The sequence below is a fragment of the Alligator mississippiensis genome, chromosome 5, assembly GCF_030867095.1.
Source record: "Alligator mississippiensis isolate rAllMis1 chromosome 5, rAllMis1, whole genome shotgun sequence".
Classification (NCBI taxonomy): domain Eukaryota; kingdom Metazoa; phylum Chordata; order Crocodylia; family Alligatoridae; genus Alligator; species Alligator mississippiensis.
The window spans coordinates 92,730,275-92,748,998 of record NC_081828.1 but is presented as its reverse complement, the minus strand read 5'-3'; the positions used below and the strand labels follow the sequence as shown (position 1 = coordinate 92,748,998).

Here is an 18,724-nt window from a genome sequence, read left to right as displayed (position 1 = left end):
AAATTGGGGGGGGGGAGAGGAGGAGGGATATCTCACAATGGTGACTGCCTATGCTACGTATAAACTACCAGATGAAGTTGCCTGGTGTTTGAGAGCTTGTATTGCCAGGAAGGACAAGGCAGCAAAGTGTGTGAGCTGAAGTGTTACTAATTGTTCTTTTCCTAGGGATTGCAGATCTGCACAGTGATTCCCTTGGATGTGAATGCAGTGTCCCCTGTGGGATGCAGTAGGTGATGCCCAGCTCTACTGCAATGGCCATTGGAGCTCTCTCTAGTTCTCTTCTTGTCACCTGCTGCCTCATGGTTGCCCTCTGTAGTTCTACTATCCCTGTGCAAAAACTGGCCAAGGCTCAAGACAAACAGGAGATCAAGACAAGCCAGGAAAAGAGAGATCACGCCTCCACCAGGGACAGCCAGACAGGCCCTGGGAAAATGAATGAAATCGGCAGGAATGGGAGGGAGGAGGGCACCAGAGATTGGAAAAGCAAAGGAAACAGAAATTATTCAAGCAAAGACTCTTGGACTAAGCAGAAGCAGGCTTGGACTACTCAGGGAGCCAGCAGTAAATCTGGGAATATTGAAGATCAAGAGCAGAGCGACGGTGTCCCGGAGGACCCTCAGGGGGCTGAAGATCCCTCCCTGCCAGAAGCTATAGCAAGCACTACACCTGAGCCCCCCGAGGAGTATGCTTATCCAGACTACCGTGGGAAAGGATGTGTAGATGAGAGCGGCTTTGTTTATGCTATCGGGGAGAAGTTTACTCCAGGCCCCTCTGCCTGCCCCTGCCTTTGCACTGAAGAGGGACCTCTGTGCATACAACCTGAGTGCCCAAGACTCCACCCCCGGTGCATTCATGTCGATACCAGTCAGTGCTGCCCACAGTGCAAAGAGAGGAAGAACTACTGTGAATTCAGAGGGAAGACCTACCAGACTCTGGAGGAATTCATGGTAAGGGCTTTAGCCATTGTATTGGGGGCAGGTCTGTCATTTAAAGGGATCCTGTTCTCAAAGTGGTTTCTGAGAGTTCCCCCCTGCCTCCTTGTTAATATTGTAACTACAGCATTAGGTAAAATATTCCTCTTTAACATGGTTCCTGTTCAGAGAAACTGCAATATTTTAAAATGAGGGGTCTGATCTTTATTAATTCATTTGGTATTTATAATAAATGTTAATCACAGTGAATCTATTTGATAGTAACGTGGATCTTATGAGAGTTTCTGTAGGCTTTCCACTGCATTTTCAGCATCATATTTACTGTTGCTGTGTTGTGCAATGCTAAGCATAAATCTCTTGCCTTATGTGTTTCCATTTGGGATTTATTTCCATTGCTTTTAATCAGTGACAGTGACCCATTCCTATAACGCATGGTCTTTTTTCCTTGCAGTTACATAATGTTTCACCCAGGAATGACTATAGACCTTTTATTTAAAAGAAAAAAAGGGGCATAGTTTGGACGGTAGATTATAGCAGTATTTAAATACTGCTAATTCTTTTTGTTCAGTAAAATTAAATTATCACAAAACCTTTTATTTGGAACAGCTTCACGGAGCTTGGGAGTTCATTATCTCCATAACAGCATCTTGCATGTTACAATGCATCAAATTAAGGTAGCCATAGAGGCAGTCCTACAGTATCTAAACATTTCTTTTACTCAATCAGCAGCATCTCAGTCCATCTGAGTTCTGTAAACTGGTTCTGTTCTGTATGTACTTTTGGGAGTGCCTCTGTGTGATGTGAGGTTGAACCAAAATCCCAGATGTGAATATGCCTGGCCTTTATAAACTAGAATATCATAAACAAAGTTACAAAACTATCAAATACATTTCATCTTAAACCAATCTCTAATATGTTTTAGAGGGGAGAGAGAGAAAATTAATCTTTACATAGGCTGTAAATAGACTTGTTCTTAATTTATTTCTATTTGAAACACCTTTCCCTATCCTTTTAGAGAAAAAGAGAAGGGGGATAAGAGTAAAACAGGAGATGACTGTTGATGGAAAAAATGCAGAACTTTTTCCCTGCCATCCCTAGGTGATAGTGTGTAGAGTAGTTCTTTCCAAGGCATGGGTAATAACATAAGTAGGTTATTTGCTTACTTTCTCTCTTTTTAAGCATCCAAAGAAATGTTTAGCCTTTGGAGCAAGTTACTGTCTTAAAGACAGAGAGAATAATTTTAAATGTACTGCTTTTAAGATTGGATCTTGAAATCATTCCTGCTCCAGCAAAGTAAATTTATATATGAAACCCAGTACAGCAGGGGCATGTATATGTTATCTCTGTTTCAGAATATTGATGTGCTGTTTACCCACTTTATCCATGTCCTTCCAGCTCCATCCATATTTTCATTTTGTCTAACAGCTTTGCTTTCATGACTTAGAGCAGTTTTTAATTGTATACAGGTTGTTTTATTGAGTTTAGTGTGTGTCTGGGGAGGGGGCTTCCAGACTGTCATACAACCAGTGAGACTGGCAGGTTTTGAAGCTGTTGCATGGACCCTTAACCAAAATATAGCTTTGAAAAAAAAAGTCTGGCCTTGAGCTTCATGTGTTACTCCTTTTTGGTTGTGGCAGGCTTTCAGTGAAGTCTTTCTTCAATGTATTGCATTTTCCCCAGTTATTGGTGCTTTGTATTTAGTTAGGATTAGTTAGCATGAGTTCAGAGGGGCACATGCCCAGAATGGATAAGAAGATACAATGCAATATGGCATTTGAATTGCTGCCTATTTCTCTTGTCACAATGAGGACTTAATTTTTTTAGCTGGGACTCAGTTCAGTCCCCAGATTTATAGGCACAAAACTGCAGGCAGAGCTGGTTGCACCTGCCAGTGCCAAATAATTTACAGGGACAGTCAGATTGTCACCAAGTGCATGCAGTTACAGATGTTGATATTTACCCCCCACCCAGGTGCCAGAAGCCATCTTTATAACTTTAGGTCTGAGTGCCTTCTGGATGCTATTACAATACGCTCTACCTCTTGATTTAGGTCTGAGAAATAATTGCAAATAGGGAACACAGTTCATTTTCTCCCTGTTAATGTACATGCCTCCTATCAGTGGTAGTCAGACACCAGTGAAGAAAAAAAGATGACTCCTTAATGTTTGAATTAAATTGTATGTATGACTGTTTGTGCAGGTGCATAAGGTAAGGAAGTACCACCTCAGATACTAGTCCTATCAATGCCTCAGGAGCTTGATGCATTACTTCCTGCATTCCCATTTTTATCTGCAGACTTTGCTTCTGCTTGCATGTGCAGGGAGTTGCACTAGAAAGAGAAATAGGGGAGAATACAGAAATCGGTAAAAAGGGGTTGATAAAGATCTCTTGTGTTATAAGGCAGTGGTTAAGGGAAGCAATTATACTGATATGGGAAGCAACTATACTGATTTGAAAGAGGAGGCTGGGGAAGGAGTTAATGCCATGTGTTAGTGCGTGTCAGCTGACAATTGTAACTCTTTCATCCCCCACAGTAAGGGGAAGTGAAATCAGGGTAGCTTACCCCTGAATGAAACAGCTGCTGAATGGTGGCTTAGCTTCCACTTACTGTGAGATACAGCAGACATGAAGCAGGTGTAACTCATTTGCTTGACATGCAATACCACCCTAAGACTTCCTCCACCAAATTAATGTCACTGTTTGTTTTTTCATCCCCTTGGTTTTGATGAAGGCCATTTTGCTGTTTGGTAAATACATCCTAGGATGACCTTTATAAGGAACTTTAATAGGACTAAGAGCAAAACGTACTATGTGCAAGAACAAAGTGAATAGTGATTAAGAGACAGGGACAATGGAAGCATTTTCTGTTATTTGTGTTCAGATTTTAAATAAGCACCTCAATGTTTGTTACTGATGTTTAATTTTTAGAGACTAATAAGATACTTCATAAATGTCACTTAAAAATTCAGTTTGCCCCTATAAGTGACCAGCCTACAAGGACCATAATTTGGAATTATCTCTAGAGCTGTTTGTTAAAATACTGAGTATGAATTAATAATGCTACTTGTTTAGGAAAACACTGAAGCTGTGAAAAATTTGTCTCTGTTTGTTCCTTTCTGGACTTCTGTCCCACCAAAGTGGCTTTATTTATGAACAGCTCACTTGAAATTCCAGACGACAACAAATCCAGATGGATTTTGAAGTATTTGCAGTACTTTGAAGCCACAGAGAAATACAAACAAGGCTGATATATTCATACTTGTCAGCCTAACCCTGTTCCTGTTCTCTTGGGGGGTGTAACTGGAATGAAAATGTTACTAGAAATACCAACCCAACAGCAAATGGATGTGATATTATGGATTTTTTTACTTTGCGTTTTCAGAGATGTAAGAATTGAAATATAGGCTGTCTGTATTTTTTTTTCCTAAATTATTTAATCCCTGCTGTAGTCACAGTGCAAAATTAAGGTTGCCACTTTATGCAATTCAGGTACTTTTTTGCAGATAGTTAAGCATTTTTGTATCCATGCTAAACCAGTTTCTCAGCCGGCATAAATTAACAGAGATTAATCCAAGTTAGTGGAACTGTGAGAATTTATATGGATGGAGGGTTTGGGCTGCTGCATTTATCAAGTCAGAAACACCCTTGCCCTGTTGTGGGGAAATCTATTTGTTTGCACAGTTTTGCATTTGCTTTATTACTACATCTGCAGCTCCGCTGTAAAAGCCTTTATACTCCTGCTTATGCTGTTCCCTAACTCCTCAGGAATCATTTAACAGGGTGTGTGTGTGTGGATTCTCTCCTGCCCCTTCCCCCATTTTCTGCCAGCTTTACTGCTGCCTGGCAAATGAATTGGACTTGTATTGCCTCGCTGTTTCTGTTTTGAATTGGCATAAGTAGAGTAAATATGTTGATACTGTTAATAATACTTTTCATGTATTGCTTTAGAAAGAAGAGCTCTTATTAGCCTCATTTCACAGGTGGGGAAGGTGAGTCATAGAGACATGGTTAGGTCACACAGCATCTCCTGACTCCTGGTCCTCTCTTTGCCCTAACATTATTTATGAACTATGAGATCTATTAGACTGTAACATAGTTTCCCAAAGGAAACAATCTTTCTTCACTGTCTTACATTGGCCACAGTTTTTTCCAGGTATTTTGCAGATATTAAGATGGGGGAAGACATTTTTCTCCCACTGTTCTAAATGTATTTTGCCAATATTTTAGGAAAGGGAGTAGTCAGCATTTGGTCCAAAGACATATGGAAATGCCTTTGGGCTTATCAATAAGGGATGGAGCTAGTGCATTGGCACTTATTCCATTCCAGTTACATTCCTGAGACTATTAAGACATAGAGAGGAGAGAACTGCTTAGATCAGTAAAAATGAGTGCACACAGGGCTTGATTGTGCAACTCTGTTCATTGGTGAGCTTGTTACTTATACAAGGAGTCCCACTGATTTCAACAGACTGTGCAAGTGCTCTCTTGCATCTATAAAGTTGCACATTCAAACTCATATTGAAGAACAGTAGTGCTTGAAGAATTAGCACTTCTGAGCATCAGGCTCTCATCTTGGTGACACCATGTAAGTAAGGAGAAGCTATATCTGCCTTTGCAGTATTTGCTCCAGATTGACACTTGGTGTGACTGAAGTGAGAATCTGGGTCTTTTTGAAGTGAGTTCTTGATCAGCAAGGTAAAAGGAGTTTCAAATGATCAGGCCGCAGAACTAAGAACTAAAGATCACAATGTAAATATAGAAAACACATGTGACAGCTAATCCAAGGAAGAACATTTGTCTCATCCAGTGGGAAAAGTGGAACAAAACATCTGACAGATGACAGTGTTTATTAAAGCATTGCTGTAAATATTTTTTTGCAATAAACTACCATAAATTACAATGGAATGAGCATTCGTGACTTACTACTAGGATATGTACTTAGCCCAAAGCATTCAATTTCTGGAAAATGTGATCTTTAAATGAAGATCCATATTTAAGAGGGAAATGTACAATTAAGAATCCTTTTTATGAGGTAAAATTTTAGATCAGTGTGCTCTCTTCAGCACAGGGTTATTAATTCTTTATTAAATGGCTGCTGCTGCTGGGTAGTTTATGCTTTGTTTGAAGGCAGACAATTTTCTGTCAAAGTTGCAATTCCAGTAAATAAGCTGTTAGATCAGAGGTTTTATTTTCAGTCTCAGTTTCTGCTTAGCCATAGGTATAACTGGTAGAAATGATAAATATGAAATGTATATTAAAATTACAGAAAAGTTAAGTGATGGACAAGGGAACTGGGACTGTTGAGAAGTTTTTCATGGATCATCCTCTTTATATCTAACTGCTTTTGGATGGTGACATCATTTAGTTTGGATCAGCCCTCAGAGCTGTCAAGGTGACACACGTGACAGTTTGCTCAGTGCCAAGATGATATGCAGTGTCCTGGGTGTTACTCCATATCATATCAATGGGTATATCCCTAAAGAGCAAGCCACAGCCAGACAGAACAATGGTCAGCTTTTCACATTACTTCATTCAAGCACGTTGAATGATTCAGATTATTCTGTCTTCATGGAAACCTAGCTGTAATAGTGCCACCTTTTTGGCACTTTCAGTTAGCTTTGAATGGAGCATCTAATGGCATGCCCAATAGTCAGCTTCTTGCATGACTTGAGTGACCCTGAGACCATTAAGGTCTCTCTACTGCACATTAAGGTGCCAATGACTGTGTGGCAGATTCAGTGTCAGGTCTGTCTGATGTATGATGTGAAGTGGAATTTACTGAGTGCATGTGCTGAAATCTCCCAATCTGCTGACTTGGAGTGCAAGATAGAACATGGTCCAGGTCCTTAGTGAATTTCTGCTTCTCCTTGCCCTGTACACTAAGGAACATTTACTCCCACAGGCTAATCAATGTAGCATATTTCCTTTGGACCCAGAGGACAAATGTGCAAATATATGCACATTTGTTTATCACTTTGAATCCTTCTGGGAGCCATTGCAATTGCCTTACAAGGTCAGACCAATTCCAAAAAGAAATTACTTAGCTGATCAACCTCACTAGGAAAAGGTATAGCTGCCTCAGGCTCAGTGTGCTTCCCCTTGCATAGGCCTGTCTGGACTTATTTAAAATAGTAATATCAGTATTTGGTGACCATTGCCACGGTAAAAGCAGGATAGGCATTCTACAAGGATGACTTTGAGAGAATCAATTTTTTTTGATGTTTGACTAGAAAAACAGGACCCTCTGGATGTGGCAACCTGGTAAAGTTTATGTGAAGAGCAGGCTTTTTCTAGGGCATTTTTTCTAGGACAACATAAAAAGGGCTGTTCAGTTACAATTGGATTATTGGTAGACGCTGCTACCCTTTGCTTCTGACATCCAGTCAGCCACTACACTCTGGGTTGCTGGTAAGCAGCTTCACAACTTCCAGCATTACTGTGTTATTTGCTTTGCTGCATTCCCATTGCTACAGGATGTCAGAAGACACCTTGGGTGTAACAGTGCATGAATGGATCTAGGTTGTTTTCATAGGACTACCACTGTTCTTTTGTCCCATATTCTTTAAGCCCAATTGAACAGGAAAGCTACTGTGACTGGGAAGGGGCTAGGGTGCAGTCTCTGACTATCAGTGGAGCTAGTCCAAGTTCCATTTGATGTGATGTTTGTGCAGTTTGGTGATACCATGTTACCATCTTACTGAGAACTGTACCCTGCTGTAGACCCAAATAGGTTCATCCGCTAGTTTTCCCATCAGCAGTTTCTATGTTTGGGGCATTGGCCCCTTTCAGTATTGAGATGATGGTCTTTAATTACCAGGAAGTTGTTAGACATGGACATTTAACATCCTTGGTAGCAACCATGTTGGAGAACAGACACTACTGACATGGATTGATGTGGGTTACTCACTGTTTAGCTTCTGCCTTTGAATCAGTCTAGCACAGGTGACCCACCAGGAGTTTAATCTCCCTACCAATGTACAGTGCAGGTAGCACATAACTAACTATTTTGAACTATGTGTGAGCCCAAAGCTGTCTGTGCTTGTCACACAGCAACCAGCCAACACCTGAAATTCCCATTGGGAATGTGCTAATTGCAATGACAGCAGCATTTAACAGACTTGTTGCATGCTCCCTTTAATGTTGTTGCCCATGTGCTGATCAGCACAAGACAAGATAAAATTAAACAATGTATTTAGGCTATGAACTTGCTCCGCCAGAAGTCCTGGATGCTGTGCAGAGGTTGAAAAGTGGCAAAGCTCCAGGTCCTGATGGTATGCGAACAGGATGTATAGCTGCGACTGAGAGTTTACACAGCCTCTTCTGCCAAATTTGGGAAGAGAGAGTTCTCTCTCAAGAATTAAAAGATACATCATGAAAAGATCTGTGAGGGAAAAAGGGGATGAATAGAGAGATCTCCTTGTTAGCAACTGTTAGTAAAATACTGACCTGAATATTACGCAGCTGACTTCTCTTACACCTGCTATGAATCAAGCTCCCAGAGTCTCAGTGAAGCTTTAGAGTGAGTCAAGGGGCAGTAGAAGTAAGGTTTTTTGTGAGTAGAATAGTGTTAGGTTGATGCTATAGCTGTGGTGATCCAGAAAAAATGCAAGAGGGTAAAGATTTTTGTGTAAATAAAAAATGTACATATGGAGTTTTGTGCAAGCCTTTATTCTGTCTAGTATTTAACTCTGCTGTGACGGGGGGGGGGGGGGGGGGGTTCTCCGTGACCTGAAAAGGTGTATAATGCTACCCAAACAATGAGCAACCATTTTTATATGGCTTTCATTAAAATAAAAAAACCCTTTTTTTAGGATCAGTTGTTTCAATCTCTGAAGCCTATTAAGGTAGGTTCTGGTGTCCTGAAAAGTTTTTCTTGGTCATGCTTGAGCTCTGTGAAGGAATGCATTGCAGAATGAAGACTAGCAGTAATTTATCTGTGCCTTATCTCTGGCTCCACTTGGAGTGAAGCAAGGTTGTACACTTAGGCCATTTCCATTCATGTTTGTCCTTTGTAGCATGTGTGGAAGTGTCAGTTGATAACATTCCAGTCAGTGTGGTGATGAATTTCTGCACCTTGGGATCACTGTTCAATCTTGTGAGGTTGCAAGCAATATAAATGTCACCATTCAGCTGCTCCATAAGTTGTTCTTTGCAGATGAGTCTGTATTAGTGGTATATTCCATACAGGACTTTCAGGTGTTGGTTGCCGGCTGAGTGGCAGCTACAGATGGTTTTGGATTCACTGCAGGTGGCTTTAAGGAGTTTACCAAACGTTAAGGTCCTATATCAGCCGGCACCCAGCAAGAGTTTTGTGCCATCTTCACCATACTCTGGTGTACAGCAACTTCCTGTGACTCATAAATTCTGCTGCCCAGGCAGTGGGCTAATATGTGACATTAGCATTCATGAGGAAGTTGTTTTCTGCCTCCTGAAAGGAAATGCCAGTTGTGGCAGATCAACCAACTAGGTCTAGAAGCAATGAGAAATCAAGGTCTTCACAAAGTTTTCCTTATATAAGGATGTGAAACCTGGAAATTGTACAGGCAACACACCTGGATACTAGGGGGAAGGTCCACTACTTGTTTTTTGTGTTCCCTTCTGATGACCAGAGAGCTTGACTGATCCTGGACTGAGGTGCTGTCCAGCACTGAGGTGCTGTAATGATCTGGTTACTACAAATACTAAAGCATTGATAATGAAGGTAGGCTCCATTAGGCTGGCTCTGCCATGCATGTGGGAGATAAATAGCACCTGCAAAGCCATGCACTTAGAAAACTTGGGGTGCAGTCAGTAACTGCAGGGCTGGCTAGAAAAACCTTTGCCAAAAGTACTGAAGTTCCTTCTTGTTCAGGACAGGACAGCACACCAACTGACTGCTGGGGTCTTGTGGGGGTGGAGAGACATAGATAGGATGATTTTAGCAGTGACTCTGGTGTGCAAACAAAGTGATCTAGGATTTAAGGAGCAACAGCAGTAGAAGTTGGACACATCTGCCACAAGATCACAGGTGCTATGGTAGCTTTTGTGGCCAAAGCTTTTGGGCTAAATGAGTCATTCATTGCACTGCTAGAAATTGTTGGATTGGGAGCTTGATTGTGGTTTTTGGAGTATTGCATGATGAATGTCCATTTTAATAACCAATCTTGTTAAATCACAGAGGTATGTAAAGTACACCACTTTTTAAAAATAATCCCAAATTCACAGCATGCAATGGAGTTATGCCTCTTTAGCCTCTCAGTGAACCTGCCCCTAGAACTTGATTTCTGGAAGCATCAATCAATAAAATCCTAAAGATAAATGGCATGTTTTCATACATTAGATGATAAAGTGAGAGAGATAAGGAAATCCTACTTAAAATTACTATTGAGACATCTTTCTTCTGCTGTTATCTGTAAGGTGAAAATTTCAGAGCAGGTTTGTCCTATGTAAGTCCCCATTACAAGATGGGGTCCCTGCCCCAAAGATCTTATACAAAGCCAAACAATGTAAGTCTTTGTTAAACCTCAGGATTTTAATGTATAGTATGTTTTGTATTGTAGTTAGAAAAGTATGGAGAAGAGCATTGGAAGCAGATGGGTAGGTGTGGAAGTGTAACTGGGCAGAAATTGATTGTATTGAGGGAGAGCAAGGTGGGTTTGATGTACTAGAAAAGGAGAGGCTGTTTTGCTCACATAGCATAAAAAGAGTAGGAGAGATGAGGAATTTGGTTAGAGGGCATTGAAGTACCAGTTGGTAGCCTTCTAAAGAGCCTTTGAAATCAAGGAGAAGTTAAAGAAGCAAGAGGTCAGGGCAGGGATTCAAGCAGAGGGAACAGTGATCTTGGAAGGTAACACTGCTTGTGACAGGTTGAATGAAAGGTAGGAAAAAAAGTCCAGACAAAAAGAGCATATAAGCCTGGTGTGTGAGCATTGGCAGTGATAAAATGGTGACAGATGAGATGCTTACCTGAGGAAGGCAATATAGGGACAAGTCATAGATTTTGCCCACTCACCACTCTGTCCAAACCTGGAGTGATTCTCTGGTGAGAACAATTATTGTTAAGAGATTTCTGTAATTTTGTTCCTACACAAAACAGTGAGAACAGCCTATCTGACATTGTATTGGTGTTTCTTTTAGCTGCTGGGACGTTTAAATTTAAAAAGTAACGGGAGGGAAGAGAATTAATCACATCTTGAACATTTCTAAACCTCAGGTCCATTTCTAGAAAGTTCCCACATCTTCAAGTTAGGGGAAGCTGGCACTGTATGCAGTGTTCAGGCATGTTCTCCTCCCTGGATTTGGCTTGTGGGTACCAATGCCATTTGAAGCACAGCAGTGAATCTTGCACTACTCATATCTCCTCTTCACTGAGGACATGAAATGTCTTATTAATGTGGATATACCCCTTCCCTCCCCTACCCCCTCCCCGCAGAATGATCCAGAAATCTGAGACATAATGAGAGCATTATGGAAATTGCCAGAGTATGGACAGATCTAGGGCTTAGTAAAGGAGGATGGGGGTGAGGTATGATTGGAGCTCCTGGGCTAGTAAGAGACACTGGGAGGGTAGGACAGGGGCAGCTGCAGGAAGGGTGGACCTGCCTTTTGCTGCTACTGTCCCTGGTTTATCCAGACACAGAGGAAACTCTAGAGCCACTCCTCTCACCTCATAAAGAAGGGTGGCTATGCAGGGACCCAGGCTTGGACGGGGGCAGCAGCTGTGGTGGGCAGATTCTGTCTTCCTTCATGTGCTTCCTGCTAACCCACCCCCTTCCTATGTCTCCCCACTGGCCAGGAGCAGGTGCTGGAAGGAGGAACCTGCTGCTGCCACTGTCCCTGCCAGGAGACAAGATGGGTAAGCAGCAGGGAGCAGGTACAAGAGGAGGAAATCTGCCTACTGCCACTCCAACCTCTGCAAAGTCCAGCACACTATAAAGCTGAAGCCCCTGGATGGATTAAAGCAGGAGCAGCTCTGGGCTTGCCCCCATCACCAGATCAGCTGGAGGTGGCAATGGCAGTGGACGAGGGTTCCACTACCTGCTCTCGCTCCCTGCTCAGGCCCCTGGGGTCCACTGCCAGCCTGTAGGCTCCAGCTACAAGGACTACTGAGTTCAGCCAGAGACAGCAGCAGTGGTAGCAGAAGGGAGATGTGACTGTACCCCTGTCCCCTCCCTCCCCCCAGATCTGCTCTGTACATGAGAATTGTGTGCAGGTCTAACTGTTCCTAATTAGGGGCTTGATCCTTGTGTATCAAAATGGGTGACAGTTTCATCACTGAGTTTCATCAGTGTTAGCAATCAGACCCTTTTGTTCCAGTAATACAGTCTGAATGATCGTCCCAGAAAGCTCATCTAAGCCAGACATATTTCAGTGGCACAAAAGAGCATGGAAGCTATTTTAATTTCTCTCAAAATATTAGTATTTATAAATATAAAATAGTAGAAGCTATGGGAAATGCCAGTTTCCATAGGAAATTGGTTTTCACTTTTGGTTGGCCTTCCTGTAAAAATTAATTTTTTATATGTCTGTCACTGAAAAAAAAAACTATATTTTACCCCCCAAAATATATATATTATTATATTTTTACCTCACATCAGTTTTTGAAAAGATAGTATTCTTGGGTTCTGGCCTGCTATTAGCAGCAAACACAGACCAAAAATCTGTAAAAGGGAATCATTTTTGAGGAAAACTTTTTTAATTTTTTGACAGCAATTTTTAATTATATACATTTATTTAAAAATGAACAAACACACTCTAGACCAGCTTTAGGTTGAAGTAGAACTGTCACCCCTGCCCTTTCCTCCCTACCCCCATTCCTCCCCAACATCCCTCCTTACAGCTAGGAAGGGAGGGTAGAAGTGACATGTGGTTTTGCCCTTACCCAACAGCCTCATGTGTCCCTGCTCCTCTGAACCTTTCTGCTTTGCTGAATCTGGGCCATGGATTCAGAGCAGAGCCTGGGGCTAGGTTGGCTGCTGCTCTCTGAGCTGAGACTGCAGCAGCCTAGATTGTTTGAGCAGCTGTGAAACACGGAAAACTTATAGGAAAGACAGAAGAGTGGGCAAGACCGAAGGAAGCTGTTCCATAGCCATGAAGAGAGTACTGAATGGGCTAACTAAAAGACAAATGGGTTTTGTGTTTCAGGTTTCCCCATGTGAGAAATGTCGCTGTGAAGCCAATGGTGAAGTGTTGTGCACAGTGTCTGCCTGCCCTCAGACTGAATGTGTGGACCCAGTCTATGAACCAGATCAATGCTGTCCCATTTGCAAAAATGGTAGGTAACCAATGCAAAATTGGAGAGTGGGGGTTTCTTTTCTTTTTCCTTCTCTTTTCTTTCTTCCCCTCCCCCAACCCCTCTTTTTTCTTTGAGTGAAATTTAATTTTCTAGTCAAGATGCAGAATTATAAAAGAGCTCTGCTATGTTTGATGTAATAACTCTTTCCTTGACTGGGAATGATTGATAGTGATCTACAAACATCCTATTAATCCAAACTCTGTAGCATCCACACCAGCTACCATACAGCTTCTTCTCTGCATATGCTTATTGTGGGCATAATTTATATGCCTACATTAAGGAGAATCTAGGCACTGACTGACTCAGCTTACCTTTTCAGCACTGCATTAGAATTTACTTTTGTTCTACTTTGAGTTTATTATTTTATCAGAGGCAAATCAAGTGTACCTTATTGAGCTCATTTCATTTTCATAACTAAATGAATTAAACTCCCAATTTTAACTGAATATTTTTCATAGCTAAACTAGACAGAAAGTCTCTTTCCTCCTAGCAAGTGCTTGTCTTAGGTCAAAGTCTTGGTCTATTTAGAAGAAAAAAGTACATAACATTTTACCTTATTTATTTAAAAAAAAAAAGTTCTTAATAGAGATGAAAGCTGCAAAATCTCAAATTAAAAAATGATTAAATTTAAAAAGACATTTAAAATTATTCAGATAATTTGGAGCCATAATGTTGTTTTGGTAGATTATGGAGGGCTGCTGCACATGGACTGAAACTGAACAAAAGCTGGAGGAGGAGCCTATGTGCAGAAAATACATTCCACAAATTTACCAGTAGGTAAAAAGTTTAGTTATCTGCACTATAAATGAAAGCATTCTCTATAAGGGTAATTGCATTGCATCTCTCAACCAGCTGCAATAAGACCTGAGGATAATTTTCTTATATTACTTAGGGGCATATGGTTTTGGAGTTCAAAGTCTCAGCAGTGAGGCAGGATCAGAGAATTAAACACCCTTCCACATCTGTGCTTAACAACCAGCCCTGCCTCAGAGAGGTGGGGGTTCACCAAGGGCACACAGTGAAATAAGCTGAGTTTTCCAAATGGATCATCCTCTCTTGTAGGCCTGGGTAATGGTGTCCTATGGTTCCAAATATGTAACTCTGTACGTGCCCTGCAAATTCTTGTGTATAGAACAGCATTGCTGACACAATTTTAGACTGCAGTGACCAGAGCTGCTGGTTTCCGGTGACTTTTTCAGTTACTCCTGTGAACATCAGAGGATGGACAGTATTTTTCCTTGTTGGCTTTTTCTCCCTATCTGGAAGCTATTATTTTAAACAACAGAAATCTCCAGGATGGTTCAAAAGAGGTTAATTTTTCCTGGTTCAGTAGCTTTTAAATAATCGTAAAACAGTTCCTAAATAATCCTGTCCATGTGGAGATGAGATTTTTTTAAAAAATATCAGGTTCCTTGCTTTTGAAGCAGAGATGCAGCTGCTTTAAAATGTACTGCACCCCTGCAATTTGAAATTGTTTACTCTTACAGAAAGAGGAAATCTCAGTGAATTAGAGAATGTTTCTAATCAAGTCTGGGTAAACCAATCAGGTGGAAAAACCTACGCTGCTTCATTCAGTTTGCTGAACCAAATGCACTGTAAATGTGAGTCAGCAGCATCACAGTGTAGGCCTGAAAGACACCTTAGCAAAATGCTTAGCATGAGTAACGCCATTTTGTCTTGATATAACTAACTAAACACAACTAAAAGCAGAGCAAGTGGGCCACAGTTTAAACTGACCTCTGTAACCCATGCTAGCAAAGAAGTTAAAAGAGGATGTGGTACCAGTCCAAGACAGCAGCTAGCAGTCTAAATCTACCAGGAACAGCCATTATGAAAGCTGATTTGTGGATATTTATGACATATGGAACATACAGAAGAGAACTACAAAAATGTTTATGAAAACCTAAGGAAAAAAGACTGGGCAGGGGTGGGGACAGAGAGAATAACACTCAGGAAAGGAAGAAACAACACCTATCTGAACCCAGACACCTGGCCAACTGAACACACTGTGTCCATCATAAGGCTTGCATAAAAATATCTATATGGACTGTTATTGATATTGCTTATATGTTCAGTAAATTAGGATTTCAGACCAGAATAGTGTGACTGATCATTTCATTTCCATTCGCTCACCCTTTAATTAAATTTAGTACAACTGTGTTCTCTTGCAATACTGCTTGCAGCACAGATAGCATACCCAGGCTCTTGTGGGTCATCAGGGTGTAGTGCAAGGGAAGCCCAGTCATGACACCTGGGCAGTAGGAGAAGTCCAGTAATAGGTAGAAGCAATTATGGTGAAGTACCCCACAGCACACAAAGGTGAACTGACTACTGCTACATGGTGCACGCCACAATTTGCACTCTTTTCCTCCTTGAAATGAGGACAGGCAGAGGAAATTAGTTTTGGAATCTGTGTATTTGCTGAATGTTGTGGCAAGCAGCATAATCCAAAGTCAGACCTCTCTTGATTTTATTTTTTTTTTGTTACACCTACTTTGTACAGAAGCTTTCCAGACTTTCCTGACCAGTTAGCTCACAGACAGTGAATGGGGAGAGATGGAAAGAGAGGTGACCACACCTTTCACAAATGAGATCTTGAGCCAAATGTTTGTGGAGAACACTTAGGAATCTGCCACACATTACACTTAAGATATGATTAACCATTTAATTATGTCTTAAATTGTAATCCAGCCACACATTAAAGCAATGAATGGCATCATAAAATAAGTAATAAGCCACAAAGTCATTCCACAAAAATGTGTGGTAACTTTGTGGCTGGTTCCTATTACACCATTAATTAAACATGTGGCCAGATGCACCTCTGTGGCTGGGAGCCCCAATAGTTGATCTAGGCTTCGAGCCACAGGGTTACACCATGCTGGGGTTTTCAGCTATTGAAGCTTGCTACTTGCTGGTGCAGGATGGGGTGGGGGGACAGGATCATGATCCCAGGCTCCCCGTGCACCAACAGCAATGTGTGATGCTATCTAATGCTTGATCCCACAATCATACCTCCTGCCATACATGTGAGGCATGGCAGGAAGTGTAATTGTGTGGTTTGTTTATCAGATCCCATTGCACCTTTACCTGCACCTCTGGCAGGGGTCCTAGTAAAAGCATGATGGAACTGGAGATGAGTGATTCAATCATTTCTCTGTCAAAAATATCAGACATTGTAATCCACAAGGTGAGGAGCATATTTCTGTCGTCCAACCCTTTCCCCTTAATAGTTGGTATTCAATTAAATGAGAGCAGGTAAGGACCTGCACATGGGGCAAATGTAACTGTGCACAGGCACTCAGATACAGTGGCTATACTGAACACAGTAAGAGGCAAGTGAATGAAAAAGTGGCTAACTAGTAAAAAAGAAACAACTTTATGTGTATATATTTATATGCCTACATGTCTCACTCTGTTGGTTAGGAGGGTATTTTAATAAAATATCCAGGGTTCTTTGGATTAAGGCAGATGATAATGTTGTTTGTTTGGTGTGCGCCACAAAAAAGGATTTAAAAGGCAGTTCTGCTCTCAAAAGTGACTTGTGATTTGTAAAAATGGCACATTCTCACTGGGTGCATCTACATGAGATGCTAACTGCGCAGTAGCTACACAGTAGTATGCCAGGCAGACCTCATGCTAATACACTACTATGAGGTAATATTAGGCTACTGCACAGTTAGCTTCAGTAAAAAGCTGTGCACTGGGTTATGCAAGTGTGCAGCTTATTGATTTAGTACTGGGTTATGCAAGTACTAAACTTAATGCGCAATAACTATGGCGCATTAATGAACATGTAGATGCACCCACTGAGAGGTTTAGTGCTCCCTGTCTGCACTAAAAGTGTAGGCTTGCATTGGAGACAAAAATGCAGGTTTCCAATGGGCTTCCAAGGGAGGTGGCACTCTCCCTTATCCTGGGAGTCTTCAAGAGGAGACTGGACAAGCACCTAGCTGGGGTTGTCTGATCCTAGTGCTCTTTCCTGCCCAGGGCAGGGGGTTTGAACTCGATGACCTACTGAGGTCCCTTCCAACCCTAACATCTATGAATACCAGTTACTTCCACAGTGGCTTGTGGAACCATCACAGCTAAGGCACAGTGAGCTGTATTCTGTTCGTCCTTGTGCATGGTAGGGAGGGGAGGAAGTAATGTAGAATGCTAAGTTTCTATTATAGGGCAGCTTAGTTGTTGAGGGCATAATTTAGTCTTCTGAGCTTTCAATAAAGGTGTGATTGCACCAGAAGGAAGGTTCCAGCTGGTCAGCTGGGACTAGACTGACAGTGTGACAGTTTGGGGAATGCTTTGGTAAAGTCAGTTTTTAGATAACTTGCAAGCAGGAAACAAAAGCTAATAATTTTTAACAGTTCAACCAGCCATAGCTGAAATTAATGTGGAAAAAATAATATGTGGGGAAGCTCTGTGAAAATCCCCTGCAGATTTTTGCCCAAGATGTTGGATCATTTACACTGAATCAATGCCTGGTTTTCTACAGGACCCAATGTGAGCTAAGCCTGGCCTTTTGACGATGCAGCACACAATGTGAGCCAGTTTAAGAAAATACAGTTACTAAAATATATCAAAGTCACGAGTATTAATTGAAAGCTCACAGGAACTTGGGACTTTATGGGCAGCTACTAAATGAGTTTGTCAGTACAAAATTAGAAAAGACTTGATTCTAATCCCCTTCTGTGTTTATACTAGCATAATTACATGGACTTTGGCAGAGTTAAGTCTTTTTACAAGCAGTATCACTGAAATCAGAATTGGCTACAAACATTTCTGCAGTGCAACTCGGCTATTTAAAGACCAGGATAACAAGCATAAGATTCCCTTTCTCACTAATAAAAGGCCAGGCATTTGATAGTACTCCTTGATTATGGTTGTTTGTTTGTTTTTTTTTCTTTAATGTTGAAAGTGAATTATCTTTGGAAATTGAATTACCATGGTTGTCTGTTCCACTTGTGGTTTTAGTGTGAGAGCTGTAATAGGCATGCACAGTTGAATGCTTGTTGAATGCTCTGCCTCCATGCCTGCAGCCTCCTTGAAGGCCTGAGTTGCGATGAGCCCTGCTCTCATGTATATGTTTCAGTAGGATTTAGTTAAGCCAGTAGCCCCAAATGGGACATGAGATGGGGGAGATTTTATAACCAAAGCAAAACAAAATCTGGGTGATAATGGGGTTTCCCTCATGCATGTGTTTAGAATTTCTTGATTGCACTCACCCTCTTAGTTTGGGATCCTGCAGGTGTTTTAGCTCAAGTAAAACTACACATGGAGCTCAATCTTCCTCTCTGTTAAGGCCCCAGTAGCTCCCATATAGTTAAGTAAGCTGTTGATAATAGATAGGCCCTATAAATTCTATTTTATTTTTGGCAATGGAGTTTTGAAGCATAAACTATTTGTATCACTGTAGTTGAAAAGGTGGTTTTTATTTTGTTGGGGGTCTAGTGTGATTTTCCTGACTGCTGTAAGTATAGACTTGTTACTGACTGAAGCATACTTCTATGCATAGGGCTGGATT

At 41.3% G+C, this 18,724-nt stretch overlaps 1 protein-coding gene across 6 annotated transcripts in view; it reads left to right on the top strand.

The window, feature by feature from the left end:
- VWC2 (von Willebrand factor C domain containing 2) overlaps positions 1-18,724 on the top strand; it is a 124,913-nt gene that overhangs the window by 1,569 nt on the left and 104,620 nt on the right. For 5 of the 6 annotated variants that reach the window (XM_006265054.4, XM_059728589.1, XM_019483880.2 and 2 more), the window contains exons 2-3: positions 166-947; positions 13,056-13,185. In XM_006265054.4, coding sequence (XP_006265116.1) covers positions 234-947; positions 13,056-13,185 — 844 coding nt within the window. In that variant the 5' untranslated portion in view covers positions 166-233. Of the gene's footprint in view, positions 1-165; positions 948-13,055; positions 13,186-13,890; positions 13,984-18,724 lie in introns of those variants that run through there. The other variant, XM_059728591.1, reaches the window with a different exon arrangement.